The sequence below is a fragment of the Coturnix japonica genome, chromosome 1, assembly GCF_001577835.2.
Source record: "Coturnix japonica isolate 7356 chromosome 1, Coturnix japonica 2.1, whole genome shotgun sequence".
Lineage (NCBI taxonomy): Eukaryota > Metazoa > Chordata > Aves > Galliformes > Phasianidae > Coturnix > Coturnix japonica.
The window spans coordinates 108,986,257-109,012,360 of NC_029516.1; the positions used below are offsets into that span (position 1 = coordinate 108,986,257).

General features: G+C 44.2%; 1 protein-coding gene across 3 annotated transcripts in view; it reads right to left on the reverse strand.

Moving 5' to 3' along the window:
* The window catches only part of NHS (NHS actin remodeling regulator), a 236,338-nt gene that overhangs the window by 14,597 nt on the left and 195,637 nt on the right, over positions 1-26,104 (reverse strand). For 2 of the 3 annotated variants that reach the window (XM_015885999.2, XM_015885992.2), the window contains exons 2-4: positions 12,346-12,498; positions 9,183-9,316; positions 832-894 (exon numbers count right to left, since the gene is read on the reverse strand). In XM_015885999.2, the coding sequence (XP_015741485.1) occupies positions 832-894; positions 9,183-9,316; positions 12,346-12,498 (350 nt within the window). The remainder of the gene's footprint in view (positions 1-831; positions 895-9,182; positions 9,317-12,345; positions 12,499-26,104) is intronic. The other variant, XM_015885997.2, reaches the window with a different exon arrangement.

The following is a 26,104-nucleotide window of genomic DNA, read 5'->3' on the forward strand; positions in this document are numbered from 1 at the left end:
CCCGCCCGCGGAAAGCCCAGCTTTCCCACGTTGGGTTTTAGGAAAACATCACAGCCTTCTTTCTCTCTGCAGCTTTTGTGCCGATCCCCAGCAGACGTGAATGGCTCATATAAACTTCCAGCACAAAGGACTTTGTTTCCTAGGTAACTCCCCCCTCCCCAAAAGTTTGATGCATGCAAAAAAAAAAAAAAAAAAAAAAAAAAAGAAAAAAAATAAAAGCCCACAAAACCCCAAAGGCTGCCCACACACAGCAGACACGGAGGCAGCACTGGCTGCCGGCTCTGCCAGGATAACAATGGAGCGGGGACAAAGCGGGTGAGGTGACCCCACCACCAGCTCCCGCTGCCAGAGCTCCTCCTTAGCACAGGGCAGCATCGCAGGGTGCCCAGGGAGAAAATGCCCTGGTGCTGCACCAAGGAGCCCTTACTGTTGGGAAATAATAATAATAATAATAATAATAATAATAATAATAATAACAACAACAATAATAATAATAAAGAGAAAATGGGCAGTTGGTCAATAACACTGCGAGAAAAGGAAATGCAGTCACTAATGATACGGGCTCTGCCTTGGTCCAGGTCTTTAATGGGGCAACTGAATACAAGAGGTGGCTTTGAGGCCACAAGGTCCTGAAATCGTTCTGAGGTGAAGAATGAAGGAGGGGAAAAGCTGTTGTTATTGTGCCCTACTGACATGAGAAACAGAAGAGGTATCTTTTAGAGCGGTAGAGTTAGCGAGTGAAAAGCAAGCAAGAGGCAGGGTGAGGATCTGGAAGGGAGAAGAGTGAGTGAGACAGGGCTGTCAGCAGAGGATTGCTTGTTTTTCCAGTACCTTTCTACTCCATGGGGTCATGTGGCAACACTCAACTGGGGAGGGCGAACGGGTGCTGTTAAACTATAAGTGTGAAACGTAAAAAAGAAAGAAAAAAAATCAAATTAAAAACATGCACAGAGCGTTTCTGGTAAAAGCACATTATTTTTGTCTGGGTTAAACTAGTGTCAGAGGCAAAAAACGCCCTGACATTTCCACCTCCATTTCCAGCTCGCTACTCCACAAATGAGCCCCACCTCATTCAGTTATGCCTACGGAGTTGTTTGGATCCATGTGAAGACTACGCTGATTTCACTTACTTGGATCAGATGAAACTGTAGTGAAATTGGTTCAAACTCCTTGCACAGACATACTTAAATTGCCCTAAGAATGCCTTGTATTGATCCCGGGAACTCGAACTGTGTACTGCCTGAAGCTGGAGCAGTGTAAAGCACTTCTCCAATTATACTACAAATGATCTATTTTGTAGTATCAGGAATTTTTCTTGCCTGAGGTATTTATAAGCTATGGATATAAATAACGCTGGTCCTGAGGATGATTTAACAAATACATTGTTTACCAAAGTCTTCTGTAAACTGTGTGACTCATCCTATCTCCTTGATAGATTCTAACACCTGTCGCTTTACCCCAGTCCTGTGTGTGTGACTAAAGCCAAGTGAAGCTTCCAAATGTGTGGCCCATAAGTTCTATAGCAGAGCAGAAAGAGAAAATCAAAAGAGGACTGTTTCCAGCAGACATTTCCAGCAGGTCCTCCAGACCTCTGCAAAACCATTTCTCCTAAGTTGGGAACAAGCCCTTATTGTGGGATGAACACTTTTGCTTGAGCAAGAAAAGGTGTGCGGATATTGAATACATCAACTAGCCAAATTTGCTCTTCAGATTCACAAGATTTTTTTTTCCTTGATCTTTCAGCTGAGTTTCCAGTTACCTGCTTTAAGTTACCTGCTTTTTTACCACAGCTAACAGGGTCATGTTCTGAAATTCACCTTCCCCTTGGAGGGTGTCAGAGCTCTCTGGGGAGAGCTGAGATGAATGGAGATCAGCATTGCTAAGGTGACAAGAGTTCAGAATATGAAAATCTTTTACATCTTACACAAGTACCATAAGGGCCCAGAAGAGCCCCACTGAGCACACGTAAAGGAGGAAATGAATAGGGATGTCCTGCTCCACAGGCTGCTAAGGGCAAACCACTGTGGTAGAAGCAGCAGGAGCTTGACTTTGGCCTTAGAGAGGGTAGCTACAGGCTACAGCAGATACAAACAATGCTTGACAATCTGTGTCCCGTTCATGCAGGGCTTTTCTACTTTCCTGTACGTTCCTCTGCCTTCCTGACTCCTCCAACACCTCCTGGTTACGCATACCCGCGGACTTGCCCTGATGTGCTGAAGACTCAGGTCTCTTAAGCACTGCAGGGCAAACTTCTGTGATGGAGACTTTACATGGAGAAACATCAAAAATGGGAAAGGCAAAGGCTGACTTACTACTGTCCCTTCTTCCAGCCACAGGAACAAGAAAAACACCATGAGGGACTGAACTGGGCAACAAAATTTCCATCTCCTGCCATCACAGTGCTGTGACCTCCCACTGTGATCTGACCAAGTGGTCTTAAGGTCACCTACCTACTGACTGACACTGCATGCTGCCCACCGCCAGGCTGCTGAGCACAGTGCCATGCAATAGCCTCGGTGTTTCAATGCCTCTGTGCTTGGGGAGGGAGCAAACTGCTTCTCCTCAAATGTTCTCATTCACTCACAAGACCAGAATATCTCTAAATGTCTTGAGTGAACACATAATTAAGCAAGAAATTATTATTATACACCCAAAGCTGTTCTGGTCTGATGGGCAAATCTGCCATTAGGCAGTTTTCAAAGTGAATTTCTTTTGTGTGGGTGTGCTTGGCAAACAGCAATGGTGATAATCAATCTGTTAAACACAAAGCCAGAATACTTTAAATAGGCATTTTTTCTTTAATGGGCTAAGATTGCTTTGAAACCAAACTGGTGTGTAATTGTTTGAATAGGGATTTATTCTTCAGTCACTGACAAATGTGAGCATCTCTATTTTCTGAGCTATCCCATCATGCAGTTGCAGAGGTGACAGTGTGCTCCTGAAACTGCTTTGCAGTAAAAATCTTGGTTTCATATACACGTGATCTGATTTCTCACTGCTCTCCATCTCTTCAGTGTGAAAGTCTTTGTTTTCTGTGCACTGCAACAAAATCATGAAGATGTCCAGGTCTGAGATCACCGTCATGCTTTCCCTATAGGGAAACAGAAAGCAGCACTGCTGCAGAGCAGTTCAGCTTAACCTTCCCTCAGCACTTGGGATCAGATGCATCACTCACAAACATTTGTCCCACTGCTTTTAAGAGGAGCCCAGCTTTACTTGTGGATACCTAAGCTGGGACACATGAATTGCCCTTTTAGCTAATTAAAACCTTACATACCATTAGGGCAGTGGCAAAGAAACAATTTAGCAGTCACAAACACACCAGCCTGGTAATTTATGGGTCTGTCCTATTTCTTCCTCCACAGCTGGGATCAGGAGGAGGAAAAGAATGGGCCAATTCCACACAAAAATGCCACTTTATTCCACTTGCTTTACATCTTCCAAAGCCTTGAGGTGCCACTTCAAGATGTTCTTCAGGATCTTCAAGATAAAAAGGAAGACTGCTGTAGGAAGCACTGTGTGTGTTAGATCATGTACCTGGCCTGCCTGATAGTGACAGTGTTATAGGACGTACTGGGATTTCAAAGTTAGTGCACAGGACATTTTGGGCACTGCACAGTGGTGGAGTGAAAAGTATAAAATCTGGAAAAAAAGGCTATTTTCTGTTCAGATAATAAAGCTGTTGTGAGAATGCAAAAGTCTTGTCAAGAGCCGTACGCATTTATCCTCAGCAGGCTTCTCTAATTCAGTTGTGGCTGAGGTAATTCCTTCCCCGCCCCCTCAGCACTGCTGTGACCATGTAGGCAGTGTGTTCTCTTTAGGAAATGCTGGCAGCTGAGTCACAGCCCATGCAGCAGCAGTGCCTGGTGCTGGAGGTGAAGGCAAAACCTGGGTGGCTGACAGCACTGCTCTGTTCCCCTAAGGATAATTTCTTACTTCTGCTTTCCATAAGTAACAGCCAACAACAAGCATAAGGGATCAATATTATTTATGACCTCCAGCTTCTATAGCACTGAGTGGTGCATACTGCCTTCCTAGGATGAATAAAGTGGGCAGTGTATTAGAATACAGCTTCAGTGCTGCCAAGCTTCACATATGGTTCAGTTCCAGCAGCGGACAAAATGCATGCAGGATGCTTACAACCTAAGTGAGCACAGAAATCAAATGTACTCATTAGCAGTACGTCTAGACTTCACATCTGAAAGCAGCCATTCCCATACTGGCAAGGGCAGAGAAAATGGGAACTGCTGTTCAGTCCCACATTCACATGAGGCTGCTCCCAGTTCCTTCTGTGGACCCTGGTGCAAGCTCCCTCCCTCCCTTTTTCCCTTTCTCTCCTGCAGAACAGAAAGCCTGCTGCTTACACGACTCAAAGGAGCTCAAGGAAACGGTGCTGATTTATATGTTGGAAAAATTAAAGGCCTGATAAAAGGAGAAGAAATGCTAATAAAAGATTAGCAGCTTTCCAGTGCTTTCGGAGCAAAGCCAGCTGCTCAATTAGAAATTAACATTCGTACCTACAGAGCATCTTTGTTAGGCAGTCAGCTGAAAACAAGAAATGACTGTGCTATTTTTTGCTGCAAAACACAACTCCGCTCACCTGCCTGCTCTTGGCATTTCCCTATGATTCATTTTCCTCAGTTTTTGTTTTATCTGCTTGTGGGTGTTTCATTTTATTTTGAAGCTCCACAAAATGTGATCTGTTAAAGCACTGACAATCTGTTAATGATTAATGCGCCGCTCCAATGTTTTGACAAGGTAATGACAAAAATAAGATGTGCTTTCTGACAGAAGTCATGCCACACATGGCATCCCAGCAGATGTATGTACAAAACAATAATCGTACCATACAGGGTAGTAGGTATTACACTCATTGCACAAACAGGGCTATGCAAGTTCATTCTGATGAATAAGGTCATAGAATCATAGAATGGCCTGAGTTGAAAAGGATCACAATGAACACATAGTTTCAACCCCCTTCTCTGTGCAGGGTCGTCAACCACCAGACCAGGCTGCCCAGAGCCACATCCAGCCTGGCCTTGAATGCCTCCAGGGATGGATGCCACAAGGCCTGGACACTGTACTCCAGATGAGGCCTCACAAGAGCTGAGTAGAGGAGTCTAGCGGTTTTCATTTCTAACAGCTACAGGCAGGATTTGCACACTGAAATTATGTAGCGCAACTTGTGCCTGGCTCTTAACTCTGATATTTTTTATTGAGGCTTCATAGAGCTTCAGCACAAGAAGTGTGTGAAAGTTTGTACATGCAGTTGTGTGCTGCACAGAGCATCCTAAGGCAGACCACAGGTATTATTTTTATATGGCAAAGCGATGGAATAAATTATCCCGTGTGTCATTTTCTTTTCTCATTTGGTCTAGCTGATGTCTCAGGGAGAGGCCAAACCTGACTAGAAGACGACCTCCTGCTTCTTGTCTTCAGATTTCTGCTCAAAGTGCAATTATGAACAAAATGACACTGCACCTTGTGCAAGTGTAAGTGTGAATTCCCAAACACTACAGGTTCCTTGCTTGATCTTCCTTATTTTATTGTATCAGCTGTGCCACAGGGGGTTGGAGAAATTGTGGTCCCATAGCAGCTGCACTCTGATTTGGAATACTGAGATTTTGGAGACACGCTTAGTGAAAACAGAGAAAGGAAAAAAAAAAAAAAACAAACTGTGGAGAATATGAAAGAGAGTCTGAAATGCAGCTGGAATGACACAGCATCTTCACACTCTGCAGCACTACAGGCAGGGTTGTCATGGGAACGTGCGTAAGGAATATTTCCCTCATTTTCCTAAGTCTGTACCTTCATTGTACTTTCCTCTTTTTTTTTTCCACCCGCCCCCCCATTGGCAAAAACGCCTGAATGAATGATGCTTACAAATTTGTCTGGTACCACTGCTCTGTGTGGAGTGAGACTAATCAAGTCAGGGGTTTTTAACTTGAAAAATGAATGCCTGGAATGAATAGGGAAGTAAAATCATGCCTGAAAAAAACAGGAGGGGCATGGAGAAAGTAAGAAGGGAGACAGTGTTCACTGTTTCTCATACTCTAAAAATTAGTAGGGATGCAATGGAATTATGAGGCATCGAGTTAGAAACAAAGAAAAGATATATTTTCGTACTGATTGTTAAAGTCACTGTCACAGCAATGCTGTTGAGGCCAAAGGTGTAAATATGAAAAGGGATTAAACAAATCTCAAAATCAATGCAGACCTGTTGTTCCTTGGTGGCTCTTATTCTGTGTTTCATCTCTGGCTCAGCAGCTCTCTAATCAATTTCTGCACGAAACTGCCAGAATATATCATGGGACAAGAAGTGGCATAAATCGTGCCCCTTTCTTACACACCTTTCTGAAGGGTCCCCTTTTGGTGTCTGGCCTAAGTGGATCTTTCATCGGAGAAGTCAGAGCAGTTCCCCTAACAAGAATAGGCTACAATAAAACAAACTGTAAACACATCCTGCCAGTGACACAGAAGATCCTGGGGCACAAAAAAAAATCCTAGAACACTATTGTTTCTAGTCCTCTGCTGCTTCATGACAACCTCATCTTATGGTGGAGCAGTTCAAAATGACCTTCCAGACCCCTTTACCTGCCATCATCAGTCACTTTTGGACTTTTAATTCATTTGGTCTTTCTTGGAATTTGTGGGACTGACTTTGGCACCTTCCTACAGACAAAAACAGCTAGCTATGCTTAAAAGTGAATCTTCACCAGGTAAAGCTAATATTCTCTAACTTTACTAAGGAATATGCAAGATCTTTGGCAAAGCACGCTGCTGCTTAATTGGCAGCAATAAAAAGAGATGACAAAATATACCAATTTGGAAACCTCAGCTGGTCTCAGACATGGACAATCTGTTACTCAGTAGCTTTTAGTACTGATAGATCTCACAGTTCTCACAGTGGTAAATGAACATTACTCAAAGTCAAGCCACTTACTTCAGTGCTTCAGTGTACACGTTTAATGCAGATGCACAGTTTGGAAAAGTCAAACTCTGTAGCTTAAAAAATTCCCAGCTCCTTGTTGACCACATTCCTAATTTCTAAGAAACATAGAAAGGGGTTTCTACACTCCTCTCATTTAGCAGTTCTTTTACCAACATCTCCCAATGCATCAGAAAAGTAGAATACAGAATAGACTGCTGTGCCACACGTAAGAATCCCTGTGGGACTTAAACATCTTTAGTTCATTGACGAACAGATGATACAATCAACTGGCATCAGATATCAAACACTTCCAGCAGCCCCTGAAGCATATACGCATTTGCAGATGCCAAAAAGCTTATGCTGAAAAGGGCAAGTTAGCCAATAACAGCACACTCAATTTTCTCTTGTAATGATATCATTAAGTCATAAGGGTTGGCACAATATCAATTAGTTATTCATTGTTGCAGTATCTTGTAAAAATCTCTGATCGACCTTCTCCCAGACAGAGCATTCACGTGCTCTGATTCACGTGAAGTTCCATCTTGCCTTATTCTGTCTAAAGTTGCCCTGTGAACAAGAAGTTGTCTAAGAAGTGAGTCAAAGCACTCTGAAATATTCCGGCTTTGGAATATTTGCATTTCTCAAAGTAGAACATTTCCAGATGCCTTGAAACCCATGGGACTACAACCTCCAAGTCAGCACTTGTTTGTTACTCCTTCAGGGACCATCAAATCTGGTTGGCTTCCAAAATAAGCCCCAGTATGGGTGGGCACAAAGCATAACGTTTCGCCTCTTGAAAAGAAAGAAGCAGCCTTGCTGATAAAGCCAAGACATCTGCATTCAGCATGACTTAATTCTGCCATCTAAAACAGGACTCAGAAGGTTGCTCACTATTTATTATTATTTTGTGTTACACAGATGGAAGCAATGTCTAAAACGTACTGGTTCCAAACACAGAAAAGATTCAGGCTTTTCAACACTGAGTATGCAACTTCAAAAAACATGACTTGTTCTCCATCTGATACTAACTAAGAGAGCTTTATGCTCAGTATATTGTCCAAACTATTATCTGTAACTAATTCTGATCCTTGATGTGGGGTCACCTCTCCCTTACCTTTCAATGACCCTATAACAGCACTAGCTTTGATGATGACTTACAAAGCAAAAGAATGTACGCCTGTTTCTCCTTTAAGTCTTCCTTTTCAATTCTGTCCATTAGCATCAGAAAATCTTCTTTCATTTGACTCACAGGGCCTGCAAATTTAGCCAGTTCAAAGCCTACAGTGATAGTGATGCTGTCCTTGAAATTATCCAGGTAGGCAGTCAAAAAGTCAGAATAGTCAAATTAATTGAAACCTTATTATGCATTTCATGCTTTAAAATGAGAAACAGAACTCTCTAGACTGATTAGCTCAAGTTTTGGCTCCTGGGCAGGTGCTTTACACTGTGACTCCTTTAACATTACAGTATTTCCATGTGGTTAATAGAATGGATTAGGGTGTATGTACCTGGATTTCTAAGTTCAGTTGGTGACAATCCAGTCTCCATCTATAATGTCCTCATGGCTGTGGTATCTCTGTAGATGCCATTATCCCTGTGTCTGCACACACAGATCTGTCCCTACACTGAGGGCTGGCAACAGGCAGATGCATTAATTACAAGACAAAACCATGTATGACCCACTGAGTTTCAGCAGGTTTGAGGAATGCACTACCTCTTAGCCTAATGCAGAATGTAGCAGTATGGCACTTCTGCAGGTCAAGCACCCAGACACACAGAAGTACCACTGCCCACAGAAGCATGAAAACTAGTTTATCTAGAGGAGTGCTGCTGAGCCTTTCTGCACCCATGCAAGACTCCCACTGGTCCTCAAAGCCCGTGAGCTCTTGGCTACTGGTAATGACAATTTCAGGACTGAAATTACAGCACTTACTAAAATGACAGGAGAGTTCACTTGGAAGTGTTATCCAAGGCAGGAGCAGAGAACATGAAGAGCTCGGGAGAAGCATCTGAACGAGTGTGTATGTGCGCTGGCCTTATGTGAAATGTAAGGTTTCTCAGTGGAAACTTCCACTCTGCGGCTGGCTGCTGGAAGCTGCTACCTGAGCCATGTTATGGGTGAACTGCTAAGACCAGCAATGTTGTGCTTACACATGCCTGGGGAGCACTTCTTAAGCAGTGTCATATCTAGGTCCCACAATACTAATAAAACGTTTGTGTGGGATATCTATAGCATAGAAGAAAGACTTACTGGTAGAAAGTGCCGGTCCTTTATCGCTTGTCTCTTTTGACTGCAGACTGCAGGGAAGGGAGGAAAGGGGGGAGCCACCACAGAGATGGGCCCTTGGACTTTTTGCTCTCTGTTATCAGCTCGGCTTCGATGTTCTGTTTTGGAGGAGAATAAAGAGAACATGAGTTTTTCAGAGCACTAAAAACATAAACGTCTCTACTAACTGTGCAACAGAGCTATGGGAAGGATATGAACTCCGAAGCTGAAGTTCATCCTCTTCTCCAATGAACACTACTGATAATCCTCAACAAAGAGTCACTGATGAAGATGTTGTTAAACAAGATCAGACCCTGTACCAGTCCTTGGGGAACACGAGGCCTCCAACTAGACTCTATGCTACTGATCACAACCCTCTGAGCTTTGCTAGTCAGTCAGTTCTCAATCCACCTGACTGTTGATTTATCTATCCCATGCTTCCTAAGCTTACCTACCAGAATGCTATGGGAGGCAATGTCAAAAACCTTGTGAAGTCAAGGTAGACAGCACCCACTGCTCTCTCATCTTCTACCCAGACAGTCACGTCACAGAAGGATACCAGGTTGGTCAAACATGATTTCTCTTTGGTGAATCCATGCTGACTACTCCTGATAACTTTCTTTTCTTCCACTTGCTTTGAGATTGTATCCTGAATAAGCTGTTCCATCACCTTCTCAGAAATGGGGGTGAGGATGACTGGCCTGTAGTTTCCTGGCTTGTCCTTCTTGCTCTTTTTGAAGACTTGCAGTGACACTGCCTTTCCTCCAGTCCTCAGGAACCTCTGCCGTTCTTCACAACCTTTCAAAGATGAAAAGAGAGCAGCCTGGCAATCGCTTCCATGAGCTCCCTCAGCACACATGGCTGTATTCCATCTGGGGCCCATGGACTCGTGTGAGTTGAGTTTCCCTAGACCACCTATGACCAGATCCTCCTTGATTAGACTCTCACCTTAGCAGTAAAGACTGAAGCAAAGAAGGTGTTCAGTAATGCTGCCTTCTCAGTGTCCTCTATTACCAGGGCTCCTATCTCATTCAGCAGTGGGCTCAAGTTTTCTGTAGTGTTCTTTTTGCTATTTATATACTTAAGGAAGCCTTTCTTGTTGTTCTTGACTTTCCTTTTCTTAAGACTTTCTTGTTGCACTCTTGCCTGCTCTGACAGTGTTCCTATACTCCTCCCATGTGGCCAGATCCCATTTCCATATTCTGTAGATCTTCTTTTTCCATTTGAGATTTCCATGAGATCCATGCTCATCCATGTGGGTCTCCTACCACCGTTGCCTGATTTCTTACTCTTAGGCACCCGTCTTGAGCTTGGAAGCTGAACTCACACTGAAGAGGACTTTATACCTTTAATTTCAAGTGATAAATGAGCTGACTTCTAAGTGCTTGGGATGCAAAGCCTGATTCCCAGTGAGAACCTGCAGCTCCTGTTGCTTTGGAATGTCAAGACGTGAACATCTGCATCTAACCCTAGAAAACAAAACTTCTGAGGGGAAAGAAGGAAACATAGCCTCAGGTAGTTCTTCCTTTACTGTCTTCACATCATGCAGCAGTTCTGTGGCCCAGCATGGCGGAGTCCATCCTGAAAAAGTCACAGTCACTCTATTCCTAGCCCAGAGGAGTCTTCTTTCATTATGGGCTCACAATATCCATTCTTCTTTGAACATCAGTTCCAAGTCTCTGAAATTTTCCATGTGAATGGGGGAATGCTTATGGATTTCCTACCTCTAATTTTAGGTGAAAGTTAGGTGAAAAATAATCAGTGTTTGCACAGAGTGCTGCTGGAAGGGGATGATGTATTCACCTCATGCATATAGTTATGGTCCAGCCAACTGTAGCTGGTCTCCTGATCTAACGTTTAGTTAGAATTACTCCTGGTTAAATAAAGAGATTGCAAAATTCTAACAGAAGAAATAGAACAGAGACAAGAAATATATTCAGGTTAAAGTTAAGATTACAATTTCGTCCCGGTAAGTGTAATTATTTAGAAAATAAAACAGAGCAGCATATGACAAGCTGCCTGCTAAACCTGCACATCTGCCTTAGACATGCAGGATGGGCAGCTGCTCAAAAGTGCTGCTTTGAAGCAAAGAGGCATTTTTGGCCACTGCCTTCACACCAATGTCAGGCTTTCTGCTGCCCACCAGATGGCAGGCAGAGATCAGCCTGATGCTGGGATGACTGCAAAGCTGAGCTGCTGCAGAGAGAAAAGCTCACTCCTGTTCTGTTTGAGCACTGCAGTCCTGCTTTATTGCTCTTTGCAGTGCTTTGAATACACACTGCACCTCCAGGATGGTCCTGAGCTAAACTCTGTGGAAAAGTTCATGTGTGAGAATTAACTGGAACATTTCATCCAGCTAACAAATGCTTCACAGATCCCAGTAATTATTATTATAACCCAGTAACAACAATACATGGGCAAGGCAATGACGGCTCATTGTGCAAAACTTTTCCAACAAGGGAATCTGCAGAAGAACATTTAAAAAGTGATCTGCATGGATTTTCTCCTTTCTTATGCCACAGAAAAAAAGGTACAGCTGTCTGCCTCCAGTTGGGAATTTTCCCTCAGTTAGACTGCAGGAGAAAGCCAGCCTTTTCTCATCTTTTGCCTTCCACTGGTTTCACTCAGCAAAACACTTTTATGGCAGGGATTCCCCTCCCTCTCTATAGGTGCTCAGCTGCTACCCAGAAAGGATACAACCATCCGCCAGGCCCCATATTGAGCTTACAAGCCCCACGCAGGCAGCTCAGATTCTGTGGAAACTCTCTAATACTACTGGACTCCAGGTTTAGCCCCTGGAAAGTTAAATTTTATGTGTCCTGGGATACTGTTTAGCATGTGGTTAGCAGGAGATAGTGGCCCTGTTAAAGCACTCAGTTGCTCCATCCTTTGTCAGTGAAACAAATAATTCATACTTGCAATGCAGAAATATTTATTTCAACTGAATTTAAGAATATAAAATGGAAGAGTAAAATGTTCATTTCAGAACTCCTCCGGTAATCATAAACAAGCCAAAGAGGACATGAGCCTTCTGTAGGTGCCAAAACTTCTTCATTCTAGTTCTGAAACCAAGTGCTGTATTCTCAAGGAAGCGTGGTGCTTGAACCCTTCCATGCTGCCTGGAGGGCATGCATGTAGCAATACCTACCTCTGCGCAGGGCTCGCAGGTGCTGCTTGGCGTGGTGGTGCAGCTCCTCCACACACGGAGGTCTGGTGGAGGGGAGGAAGATATTTCTTTGCTGATGCCAAGGTGCCCGGTAATAAACACTCAGTTTACTCTCTGCATCCAGGTTGGAGACGGCTGTAGCAAAAGAGAAGAGCCCCAGGTAAGACTCACAGCACTGAATGCATCAGTCTAGCTGAAAAGCAAAGGGTTTCACTTGGAACAGCAGTGCCAAGAATGAGCACTGAGGATGTTATGACAGCCTTTATCCCACCAAGTAGCAGTGATTCTTATCTTCTCCATATTGCTGTACCACATTATGCCACTTAGCATTTAGATAATGACTTTTTACCAGATCACAGATGACTGTAAAGAAGGCAAGCAGGTGCGATGATACAATATAGACATTGAATGTATGCACTAATTGGCTAATTCTATAGACACCAAAATGAAAATGCAAAGAAGCCACACAACATTCCCACAGTGACACTTAGAGCAAAGGCAGCAAGAAGCATCTCCAGTCTACACACTCCCCCTGCCACTGTACTCTGCCACTACATCATGTTACACATGGCTAACTCCTGACACAGGTTGCTAGCTCGTTGCCTTCCCATGCATAACGCCCAAGATTAACTGCCTGTCCTGCTGAGTGCCGGTAGCTGTCACCTATCAGAAGGGATTGCTGTAATGCACACAGACTTTTGAGGGACAGGGAAACTTCAGTTCGATGAGTGAAATCTCCTAACTCCGTCTCTGAAAGTTACATGAAAACACTTCAAGAGTGACAGATCTTGGAGGAGATGTTCCTAACTCCAGCACATCCAGCATCCTAAGGGACAGGGAAGGAGAGATGTGAAGGATGCCCTGCCTGGCCATCACACTTGTCTTCGGGAGTCGGTAGGTGAGTGCTTCACTGTCACTAGCTGATTTTACATTTCCTTTGCCCCTTGAGGGTAAGGAAGCACTATTCCTATTTTACAGACAAGGTACTGAGACACAAAGGGGCTTGCTTCTAACCCACCTAGGAGCCACATAACATCCATGTGAAACTCATCTTGGGACAAGAACTGGGAAGTACAAGCAGTAGCACCCCACCCATTCCATCTGTCACTCAGGGTATGTGATATTCACAATCACAAACTGCACCCTGGAGGCTAATGAAACAGCAGACACAAGCGGTTCCTTCCTATTCCCAGAAAAGGTCTGTCTAGACGACAGCTCTTGTAGTTGTCTGTGACAGAACTAAATAAGTGAGCGGAAAGTTTCACCTACTTAAGAGCTGTTCAGACATTTCATTAGAATAGAATAGATTTCACTGCAATATTTAACTTGTAGAAAGCTCTTCTGGCTTTGGCAGCAATGTTTTACAAGTAAGATTGAGTGGGAGTTGGATTAACATACTTTGTGTGAGACTTGAAGATGAAACCAAGCTAACACAATCCCACTATGCGCTCACTGTGGTAGACAGGCACTGCTATTCACAGAAGCAGCAGCACGGCCATGAGCAGACAAACCTGGCAGAGCTGTACCAGTATGAAAATGATGAGCAAATACATTGCTTGGTTCCAAATCGTACAGTTATAGAGTCATTAAGGCTGGGAAAAACCCCAAAGATCATTTAGTCCAACTGTCTACCAATACTGCCCATTAACCCATGCCCCTAAGTATCACATCTACATGTTTCACCTCCAGGGACAGTGAGTCCACCACCTCCCTGGGCAGCCCGTTCTACTGCCTGACCATTCTTTCTGAGAAGTTTTTCCTAATATCCAATCTGAAAAGAGCAGTCAGTGATGTGCAGCACCCTATGCCACAGCTCCAGAGTGCACACATCTGTGTGCCTCCTTCTCCTGCAGGAACTCTGACTCACTGTGCCAAGGAATATGCCCCACTGACACCACGACAGCAGAAATGTTGTATAATATGCACTGAACCGAACAGTCCTTTAAAATATTGAAAAGCTGGAGTGGATTTTCTAGGCAGATCAGAATAGAAACTTCAAAGAGCTGGCAAAAAAGAGCTGGCAAAGATGCTGGGAGGGGATGAATGGCCTCTGCCTGCGGTGCGGGGGGAATGAGAAGTGCTGGGTAAGGCAGAGGACAATGCTGGCCTTGAGACAAACAAGAACAAACCCACACAAATGCAACCAGGCTGGATGCTGGAGGACTCATCCCAGCCTCAGAGCAGCGAAGCTCTGCAACCACCTCTCAGCAAGGGGCAGAAGAGGAAAAGCCTCCCAGCAAGTGATAGGGCTCACTCCCTCCTGCGGGAGGCTAGATGTGTCTGACTGCCAAAAGCAGGCCAGCTTCCTCTTCACCCTTTCTGTCTGTTAATCCCATGCTCCTGCACAGGCACCCAGCCTGTCCCTGCTGTCTGGGCATAGGCCCCAGGCATTGCTGCCAGGGGACAGAGCAGGATGTGGGCTTCTAGGGCCACCAGACATCTTACTTAGGGCACAGGGCTAGGTCTCGTTTCCATTCTGTTAAATGGGGATATGGTATCTCTTTCAGCCAGCACTTCCTCTCTCCCAGTGATTTGCACCATAGGCTGACTGTATAAGGCCTAGCTTGCGTGCACCTCTACCTCCTGAGCATCGTCACAATAGGCATAGTAAATAAACTGACACAGAAAGCGTAAAGCCACAGCCTTTAAATTATTAACAGCTGGACACCAGAGTGAATGAGCAAAGAATCCTGCAGAGACACAGGAAAAGCAGCATTTCAGGCATCAAATGAAGATTGTTAATGTATTTCTAGTGTGTGCTTTGATCAATTTAGAATATACAAGTGAATCATATAAACTATCACGTTCATTTCATTCTCGAGCTAAAGTAATTGTTTTTTTGTCTTGTGGGATGGCAGAACGACAAGAGACCGTTTAAATGGATTCTCCATTACATTTTGTGGATCCATTAATGTTGGCTGGTTTCCTGACAACCAATGTCAAACAGACATACACTAATGGCTGCTCTCATGAGAAGATTTTCACCGATTCCCAAATGGCTGGTTTCTCAATGTTGATCATATTTATCGGTTTTAAAATCTTCTTGTCCTCACATCCTCTTGTTCGCTCTCCCTCCTTCTGTCCTCTAAGCAAACAGAGAATCCTGCTGCAGCAGAGCTGCACGTGGATGCTTGAAGGTTGCATGGCTTTAGTGCACTCAGGCGTGTTTGTTCTAATAATAACACCACAAAGGCCAAGCAAGAAAGATTTCTGCTCCATTTATTTCATACATTCAGGGGTTCCCCTCCCAGCTCCGTCTGCTTCTCTAGACGTTCACCTTCCCCCCTCTCCAGCTCCTTCTGCTTCTCAACTTACTATTTTTTCCTTATTATAGTTGCCATTATAACAAGAAACCTGTGCATAAATAGGCCTAAGACAGTTGCAGCAGTGGCAGTAGGGTTCACCTGAATCAAACTCTTCCACACTGGTTGCACAGGTTGTCAGTGTGTTGCTGTCTTCTGAGTCTGTGTGCAGAGCATGCAAGAAAATTAATTCTGAGCAAGACTGGTTCATGGCAAATACTAGATAATCTAGCAACACATCCAACTCCATCATGCATATTAGTGCATAAATGTTTCATTGAGGCAAGTGCTGAGTCTGATGTGAATTTTATTTATAGCTCTACATGTCTCGAATGCATATTCCCCTAAGAACTTGTGTCTCTGCTGTAAAATCCAGGGGGTTTAAGCCTGTAAGGCTGATAAGAACCTACAGCCACTTCTCTGCTGCACTTGTCCCACATTCTGTGCAATGTATCAGCAAGCTCAGCACTTTCCAAGTGGCTCCCTCTTTGTCTGCTGCACCACAGTGATGGTGCAGTGAGCATCTGGGCTTACCAGCAGGGACTGGTGCCTGGAAGGACAGACTGGAGCACCTCTGAAGTGGGATAATCTGTTTTCTACACCCATGCATGCACCCAGATATCTTTCCTGGTCTTGACCTACCTGCTAACTCAGACCTCATCCCCTAGAGCTGCAGACAGCTATTTGGATCAGCCCCGTTTCCATCACATCTTTAATAAGGATTCAGAAATGCCTGTGTGAAGGGGTCTGTGTGAAGCAGATAAGGCTCCTGGCTCTTCAGCATTTCAGCTTCCCAGCAGAGCAACACCACCTTACTGTAACTCCAGGATCTATAAACACAAGCATGTGCATGCACACAATGTCCCTCAGACCTCTGGAGTCAGAAATGCATCCTGACAGCTTTGGGTTAGTTCACCCCAGTGAGAGCAGGACTTCATCCTCTCTTCCCACCAGAAGCAAGCAATACTTTCTGTCCATGTTGGTGTGAAGCAGCATGATGGCTTTTCCTTCTGAAGCCCTTGTGCTGGGAACAGCATGAGGTGATGGGAACGAGACAGATGCTTGGCCTTAGAGCACCACGGGGACTGTGTTAGACCCTGCCCTATTCTTCTGTCCCCAGACAGACTGGTGCATGGCCCAGCAACACCAAGACATAGGAGAGCCAAGGCAGGTTGCACCAGAGTCTGGACAGGGCTTCTTAAACACACTTCTCTCAGAAGATAAGAGATAACCAATTCACTGAAACAGGAAACCCCACGCCAGAGCCCCTGCCTCCTTTTCTTCACCACTCTTGTGCATCTTTGGTGTTTGTTCAGTGTCAGGATGGAATCCCCTCATTCTCTATTACATCCTTCTTGCTTTCCTGGGGTATGTACTCTGACATTCCTGGGGGCACTATTCAGTGCAGGTGTTTCCCTTCCAGTCTTCCCAGTGGCCACTGCCTACTGGACTGACCCTCATTCTTAGAGGGTCTCCTTCTCGATTACTTCTCAAAGCTGGCACAGCTGTATCTATGTGGGCCATAAGTGCCCATGAAAGCAGGAAGGGAGACACAACAACACAAGATAAGCCTTTGGCTTCAAGCAGGCAGCAACAGGAGCACAATTGTTATTCTGTTCTACACTCACGGACGGACAATTTGCAAGTTTTTCAAACTCAGGCAGAAAGGCACTGACAGCAGAAACTACCCAGAAAGACCACGATCTTTTATACTCTTTGTTTTACTTCTTGCCAGTACTTTGAAACACTGCACGTTCTGACCACAATTTCTTTAGTGCATCACTGTGACATCTCTCTGCCTCCAATTATTCCATACATATGGAAATGACAGCTATTCAGGAGGAAAAAAATAAAAGGACAAGTGGACAAAACCCCATCCATCTTCAGCATTCGGTTATCCGGGAAGATGAAAACATTGGAAAGTGTATGATTTAGATGTCATTTTCATGTGCAGACTCTTGAATTTTGCATTTACCTGGTATTCGGTTAACTGGCACAACAAACAGACACAATTCAAGAGGGCTGGGAAGTCTGTGATTCTTATACACGTAAGAAGATTATACCGTTCAGCAATATGCACTTATGTGCAGAGTGCCACATTGCTAATCCCATTCTTGGCTTTGCTGCCTTCAGTCACTGTTGGCGGTGTTTGAACATATTTTTAACTGCTTTCCCTAACTGTCAAATAAGTGACAGTGGCCAGATTGGGACTTGTTATTCCAAAGTCTTTCAAAGCTGTCACTGCAGGATAGACAGTAACCTCACAGAAATGCACAGTATTTTTTATGTTTAAGGCTTAATTCCTGTGTAGCTTCTCTAGCCAGTGATTTCTTCTTCTCCTTTTATTCCTGTTCTCCAGTCTGTGCCTTCTACTGCCTCCAAGAGTGGCTGGGAAAGAAACAGCTTTGTGCTCTCAGCGACAAAACAGGAGCAAATGTAGTCCCAGACAGAAGGTTTCTGTTGGGGGTTTTGCTAATAGAGTTGCCCTTCTCACCCGTAAGCCAGACTGGAGAGATGAATGGCATTTTTATCCTAGGTGCACGTGTCTCCTTATTAGACATCTCCACAAATATATGCAATTGTGTGTATGCCCCTACCACATTCACCCCAGACTCTGCGCTGATAAAATCCCCCCCAGTGTGCATCCCATCTAATGCAGAGTGACAGCAAGCACTGGAGGGAGTGCAACACACTTATCTATTAATAAACAACTGAAATGTTCAATAATGTATGCGTAGCCATGGTCCTTGTTCTGCCACAGTAGCAGAAAGTCCATCAGGGAAAGCAGGTTAGTAAGCGAGAAACAAAATTACTAATCTGGTCTGGCTCTATTCCCAGGGCAGCTAAAGACTTATGACTAGACAAAAAGTTTTCTCAGCTGCGCACTTGTATGCATGAAATTAAACATTTAACTGAGTTCTACTCCTTCAGAGACCATGACGCAGCTGGTCACTCATGCCCCAGATGAGTGGTTCTACCATGTTCTCTACAATACGCTCAGCAAGAAGACGTTTAGACGTCTTTTCCAATTCTCTCTCACAGCTTCATTATTTTTCTCCTATACTCATCTCAGATCCCTACTAGGTTTGCCCTAGTTGCTCCAGCAGGTCACCATCTTGCTTTCCCTTTTAAAACATAGAAGTGTGCAGCTCACTGTGATGTTGCTCTCAGGTCAGTCACCTGGATTCCATGTGCACTCAAGGACAGTGTTTCAGAGGTAGTTTTAATGCATTTTGCCTATTTCTCCTACTCAAAATGTTCAATTCCCCTGCATGTTTCCATCTGAATATTTATATCTGAAGTGGTCCATTTCCAGTGCTAGCCTTTTGTGTCCCCACCAAGAATACTCCTTCCAAGAGTAGAGGCTTGCACATCAGAGCCCCTGTCTCCATGTCAGCATCCACAACACAAATCCTGCTGTAAAACACTGGGGGCCATGAAAAAGCACAGTGGAAGATGACACCTGACACAGAATATGCTGTGTTTAGCATATTGGAAGATAAGATTCAGATGATTTATTTGAAGAACAGCAAGCATATTTCCATTTTCCTTGAAATCTTCATAAACTACAGTCCTCCATCAAAGCTCTATGAGTTATTGTCCATCAATCATCTCCATTTGGCTCACAAGTGTAATTCAGCATCAATTACACCAGCAGTGCAATGATACACACACCTGTCTCTCGGATAGTAGATAAAGGACATCAACTTATTTTACACCGGGCATCAAATGCCCATCAGCAGCTAACAGCATTTTGTTTACTACTGGCACTCACTTCATTCAAGATGATAACCTAGAAAAGCCCTGTGGCCCCACTGTTTCATATTGCTAGTCCCTGACGTGTTTTTCCACAGCTTATGACCAAGTCACCTGTCTGGAAGGACAACATACTCACTACAACAGAAAAACATTAAGAGATGTGAAAAGCAAAACCAAACCAAAAACAAGTTCAGCCTGGAGAAGAGAAGGCTCCAGGGAGACCTGACAGTGGCCTTTCAGTATCTGAAGGGGGGCTGCAAGAAAGAAGGGGGCAGACTCTTCAGCAGTGTCTGTTATGAATAGGATGCAGGGAAAAGGTTTAAAATGAAAAGAGGGGAGATTTAGATTGGATACAAGGAAGAGGTTTTTTTACAGTAAGGGTGGCACTGGCACAGGTTGCCCAGAGATGTGGTAGATGCCCCATCCCTGAAGACTTTCAAGGTGAAGCCAGAAGACGACCTGATCTAGCTGTGGATAGATATCCCTGTTCATTGCAGGGATGTTGGGCTAGATTACCTTCTGATTCTAAGGATTCTATGATTCTTTGATTCTGAGTTCACACAGAAAATGAACAAGTACAGCCCCACTTCGCATCCACTGACACTGCATGCAGGCTGAGAAATCGAGCTCCCAAAAGCCATGTGTTAAGAGCAGAAATGGTGGCTAGTATTTCACACTTTTTCCTCTCCATCAGTCTTTTTCAGTATGCTTGGCTAGATGCCCTGAGCACTGCTTAACTGCAAGCTGAGGTAAGCAGCACCAGTGTCTTCCAATTATATTTAATAAATAGTAGGCTACTATAGCCTCACGTGTTCCACTGAATTTCTCGCAGGCAGCTGGGGGAAGACAGAAAGTCAATCACCTCCAAGGGACTGAGGGCAACTCTTTTGTCTTCCCCAGGGAAATATCCGTGCAGCTCCTGCAGTTCCATCACTCCTCTCCTACAGTGAGACTGAGAAACATGGCTTGCTTCCAGGTTTCTGATTGCTCCTGGGGTCATGGCTGCACCATGCAGCTTCTTCCCCACAAAAGCAAGGCAACTTGTATCTTTGCTCAGGAGACACGGTCCACATACACAATGCTACGAGGTGACTCTCATGCCACCCTGATGATAGCCCTGGTTAGACCTAGCACAGAGGTGCAGATGAAGATACAAATGATTCAGGAGGCAGCTCTTCCAGTGTTCTTTCAATGAAACTCTTCCTCAACTCAGCAAATCCCTAAGTCATTCATCACTGCTCCTCTCAGATGTTCCTTTTGGCCTCAACTTCGCGAGTGATTTATGTGAGTGTACAGTTTTGTACAACCAACTTTGAACTGGGTGTGCAGAGCATCTAGCACAAAGGGGCTCTGGGCCAGAAGGGGAAGTCTGATTTCAATATTGTCTGGCAGTATCCTTCTTCAGACCCACTTCTGACATGACACTTCTGGAAAACATTACAGCAAGCAGGGCCATAAGGGTTCAGAAAGCCACTCTGAGCACAGATGGGAAGAAATAATATGGCCAAATAGCTCGTAGAGTTTCACTTGTTGAAGTAATACTGAATGTAGTCTTTATTGTATAAGGGCAAGGAGAACTGCCTAAAAATATACATTTCCCTCTCCCCCTTCTATGTTTTCTCAAAGGAATGGATTTTAACCAAGAAACCTGCTTACAGAGGGATTCTTGTTACCCTTGCAAGATGGGGAGAGAGTACAGTAAATTTCCCTTCCTCAAGTTCTTTATTCCCTATGAAAAACCTACTGCAATCCATGGTGCACCATGCTGCTGCATGCACAATCCCCAATGCAGGCAGCAGCAGCTCATGGTACAAAAGGCACAGCAGGAAAACCAGGACTGTGGCTGGCCCCCTTCCATTTATATCATATTTTTCTACTGCATTTCAGGTCCCTGCATACTTAAAATGGTAAACAAGCACCAAATGGTTAATGTTAGCTTGCATATGGCTGACTGGTGAGCACTGTTAGCTGCAACCCCTTGCACAGCCCTGCAGGGGATGCAGACCTGTTACCATGCCAGCTAGGGAGCTCCTACAGCTCACAGTAACCCACTAATCCTCTGTTTGAATTGAGACATCACAGCTGACAGCAACTAGCACAGAAAATGCAGCTTGAGAACATTCAGGCTAAAACAAATTCATTTACTTCTTGTGAAGTGTCAAAAGGTGTTAATAAAGATTATAACATACACTATCCTTTATTGTTACGGCTAACACAGCTTTCTGAGCAAAACCATGCCCTGTCGTTTGTACTCACATATATATTATTGAGCTGCATATTTACGCAGAAAAACTAATTGAGCTGCAATGTTTTTATTTATGAACAGCCACAATCAGGTGTCAATGTCCAGTGATAACTATCAATTACAGTACTGAGGAATGACATCGGCCTGCAAGACTGGACAGGAAGCCTTCAAACTCTAAATTGAAAGCAGTGATGACAAATTAAAATAAACTGCAGGAAATAACTTGCTCTAAAAGCCACAAGAAAATAAAGTAGGATATACTTTTCAGAAAGGATAAAGGAACGGTAAAAGGAGAGGGGAAGAAAAGAACCGTCATTAAAATGATCATGCAGGAAGTGTGAGTAAAAATGTGGCCTGTGAGTAGAAAACAGTGTTTGATCTTAATGTATCACGTGTTGAGTAGAATGGGAGAAAGTACCCTAGGGAAGCAAAGATTTGTTCACAGGGAGCAGAGCTGACAACACTCCCAAGCATAAAGCAGCAGACAGTGGAAAGTACTAACAAAAGGAGCTTTCCCCAAGGGAGATGTGTCTCCCTGCAGTATTTCTGTTGCTTGCAGACATGCTCCCCTTTGATCTTGAGTATGAATGAGTCTTGGTGAGCTCCAGTTTATCTTCTGGAAGAGCCAGCACTGCTTTGGTCAATCTGGGAGGACTGAGAAACGATGGACAGCTGACAGCCCAAGGCACTGTGCTGGATTTGAGTGTCTGGATCCTGTAGATCACTGTGGATGGCTGAAAAGCCATCCTGCAGGTCTCAGCATCCTGGCAACATAGAATCATAGAATCATAGAATTACCCAGGTTGGAAAAGACCTTGAAGATCATTAAGTCCAACCACAGTCCAACATCCAGCCAGCAATCAGACACCACTGTGTACACAGACATGAGGAACCAAACAGGCTTCCTTCAGACATAAACTGACCAACACCATTGCCATGTCAGAACCTGGCTGTTTTCGTGGGCTGTGATGATGAGCCTGCAGATTTTGTTAGGACATTCCCATTGCTGTCATGGTGCAAAGGCTTCAGACAGGCAACTTAGCAAGGAATTAAGGGACTTCACTTCAAACAGTATGCACTGCCCAAGAAACTGAACAAATAAACCCAATTTGATGAAGAAGGGGAAACCATGCTCAGAAATGTGAGACAGTAAGCCTAAACAGCTGTCAAATTTTGCTGTCTTTGCCCTGTCCTCTCACAGCCTCTGGATGCTCTGGCTACCTGAGGACACGAGATCTGGCCTTCGCTATCTCTCTTCCACCTTACTGCCATCTCCTCTTTGCCATTCTTCCTTCAGCCTGCATTTTCTGAGCAGCATGAAAAAAAAAGAAGTATTGGAAGAGGTGCCAGACTGTGCCCCAGGCTGAAATGCTCCAGGCACTGAACAGAAAAAGGCAGACAACACCCACAGAGACAGCCCAGCCCTGATCCAGCAGGATGCTGTCTGGGGGAGGTGGCAATAAGGCTTCACATCCCATCAAATCCCAGAGCATCTGTTAACGGAGAGGGGGAGGCCACCTTAGCCAACTTCTTTTTTTAATATACTATGGATATTTTTTGTTAAGTCAGAGACATTTTATACACAAAAACAGATCAGTTTGCAGCCATCTGCTTATTTTGTATGTAACATCTCAAGTATTGTTAGAGTGTTAGAGAGAATATGAAAACACGCTCTTATCCCTGCCATGGAGCTTAAAATAAAACAAAAGTAAAAATAAAATTGAAAAAGGGAGAAAAGAAGAAGAAAATACATGGGAATTGTAAAGCAGTAAAAAGCAAGGAATTGAGGCAGCATTTTCAAACAGCGGAGTCCTGAGCTGCAGTGGTTTGGACATACAGCCTGGTTCACAAGGTTAATATGCTGCCAGATCCCAGCTCTCATCTTGGGTACATCCCCTCGGCCTTTCAAAGCCATCGTGCATTCTCAGGGATCTTCTACCCTTACCTCTCGTTTCTTCTATGTCTGTTAAGGGAAGAAATCACCCTTTGCATCCAGAATTCACACATATAATAACAGTCTCCTAATTTCATGTGCTATGTGTAATGCAGTGGCACAGGCTGCCCAGGGAGGCAGTGGAGTCACCGTCCCTGGAGATGTTCAATAACTGTATTGATATGGTACTAAGAAACATGGTTTAGTGAGCAACACAGGTTGGATTAGATGATCTTAGTGCACTTTTCCAACCTTAAGGATTCTGAGATCGTACTCTAATGATGTTTTATAGTTGGGGCTTTTTTTAGTGTTTTATTTGTCCAGACAAAAGTAGCTCTGCCTGATCCCTGCTAAGACATACTCCAAACTTGGACAGAAAAGCTGTGGTTTGTGTTCCCTATCCCACAGTTTTGAACCTATCAGATGCCCAGCACAACAAATCTCTGCCATTTACAAGCAGCTCCAAAACTCTGGCCTGGGCAAATACCAAGTGGTTTATTATTCAGAACTAATCTGACATGTTCAGTAAAGAGAAAAGAGGCAGCTTGGCTCCCTGTTTGATTTCCACCATAACCCAAACACAATGGCATAGGGAAGACACACTTATTCACTAATCAGCTGCCAGGTTTGGAATTACTTGAGGCTTTTATAACTACTCCATTTAAATCACAGCTAATTCTGGAAAATCAAGACTGTTTCCCTCACCTGCCAGTTTGGTAATTCCACCTTCATGTTTGTTCATATTAGCAAGTATCAATTTCCAGTGGGATGCAGTAAATCTTCTCAGTGTAGTGAGTAAGGGTGAGGTCACTGCTTGGCAATGCCTTTGTTAAGCAAAGTTAAATCTGAAGTTTGGGTTTTTGGCATACTTAACATCCTCTGATTTTATCCCAAAAATGGAATTCTATGCAGCAGCAGAGAAGAAAACATTTCCAAAAAGCAGTTATGAGAATGGAAGTTGGAGAGAGATTCATTCCAATGTACTTTGTATGGGCTCTCCTTTGTGCCTTCTATTAGCATCCTCATTCCTTTCCTCTTTGTAGTATTTTTTCAACAGTAACGTTTTGCAAATACTGCAATGTTTCGCCATCCAAAAAGTTTCCAAGAATCCCAGAGAGATTCACTATTAGTGCTTACATCAGAAAACATCAGGGACCTGCAAACTTACTTGGCTATAGAAACATCAATTTCCTTCCTCCACTGTTCAGCAGAGGATACTGCATGGCCATCTGATGTACAAAAAGAGATCACCAGAATAAAATAGTAACTGTGCTCCAGCCTCTGCTGATTTTGTTATTTCTATCCATACTGACTACTTGATATAACAGAGCTGCAGTGCTTCTGCTTGTATCCCTGCTTCTGCTAAGGCTGCAGTAAAAGCCTGGCTTCCTTTGCTCTCATCACCATTCCCAGCTTGCTTTCCTAAGATGTAGGTGTGATGAAGAGACCACCACAGAGCAAGCAGAAGAAAAACTGAATGAAATGTAAAATCTGCACTGTGGGAAAACAAAGATACACAGTTGGTAGAGACCCAAAGTGAGCTCAGAGCACGGAACTGCAGTAGAACAATTTGACGCATCAGTCAGCCACTGAATAGGGAAATGCATCCAAATTGGCTAAACACTTTTTGGTACATTTATCTGGTGATGTGCAACTTAGAGATTTATTTCTTTTCTACTTTTGCCTCATGTGAACAGGCATCCAGCACTGCCAAGACAGCAAAGAACACCAGTCGGTCATACATTAACTCCAGACTCCTGGATCACACCCATTACTCCTGCCACTCCAGCAGCAGTGCGTAAAGTCCTTGAACCATCAGATATCCCGTGTTGGAAGAGACCCACAAGGATCACGGAGTCCAACCCCTGGCTCCAAACAGCACCACCCAAACCAAACCCTGTGTCTGAGAGCGCTGTCCGGACGCTCCTTGAGCTCCAGCACTGGGGGCCGTGCCCACAGCCCTGTGCATCCCGTTCCATGCCCACCGCCCTGTGGTGCAGCCCCTTTCCCTGACCCCCAGCTGCCCCTCCCCTGGCACAGCTCCATGCTGCTGAAGCTGTAAGAGTCCAGTCCTTTCCTGATGGCTCCTCAAAGATCACCAGGAGAATAAAAGCTACTCACCACAGACATCAGAGAAATTCAGATCAGCAAGGAAACAGAACCATCCATTTTCATGAAACTGACATCCCAGCAGAACACGTTTTTTATTGTTACATACCATGTTCGCTGCTTCACTGTTAACTGAAAAAAACTGTCAAGTCACAGAATTGTTCTGATCTGTAGTAGAAATACAACCATGCGCTACAATTAAATCCCTAAAGCAGCTCTGAATAGAGTGTAGCAATTATTGTGGGCTTGGCTCAACATTTGGAATTAAGACATCAGGGAAAAAAGAAGTTGCTAGGGTGGTGCCAGGAGAAAACAGGAAGACCAAGTGTAAGGGAAAATACATCTTTCCCTACCTGGCCTCCCCTCCTATGCACGTTTTTGAAGCAGACTGTC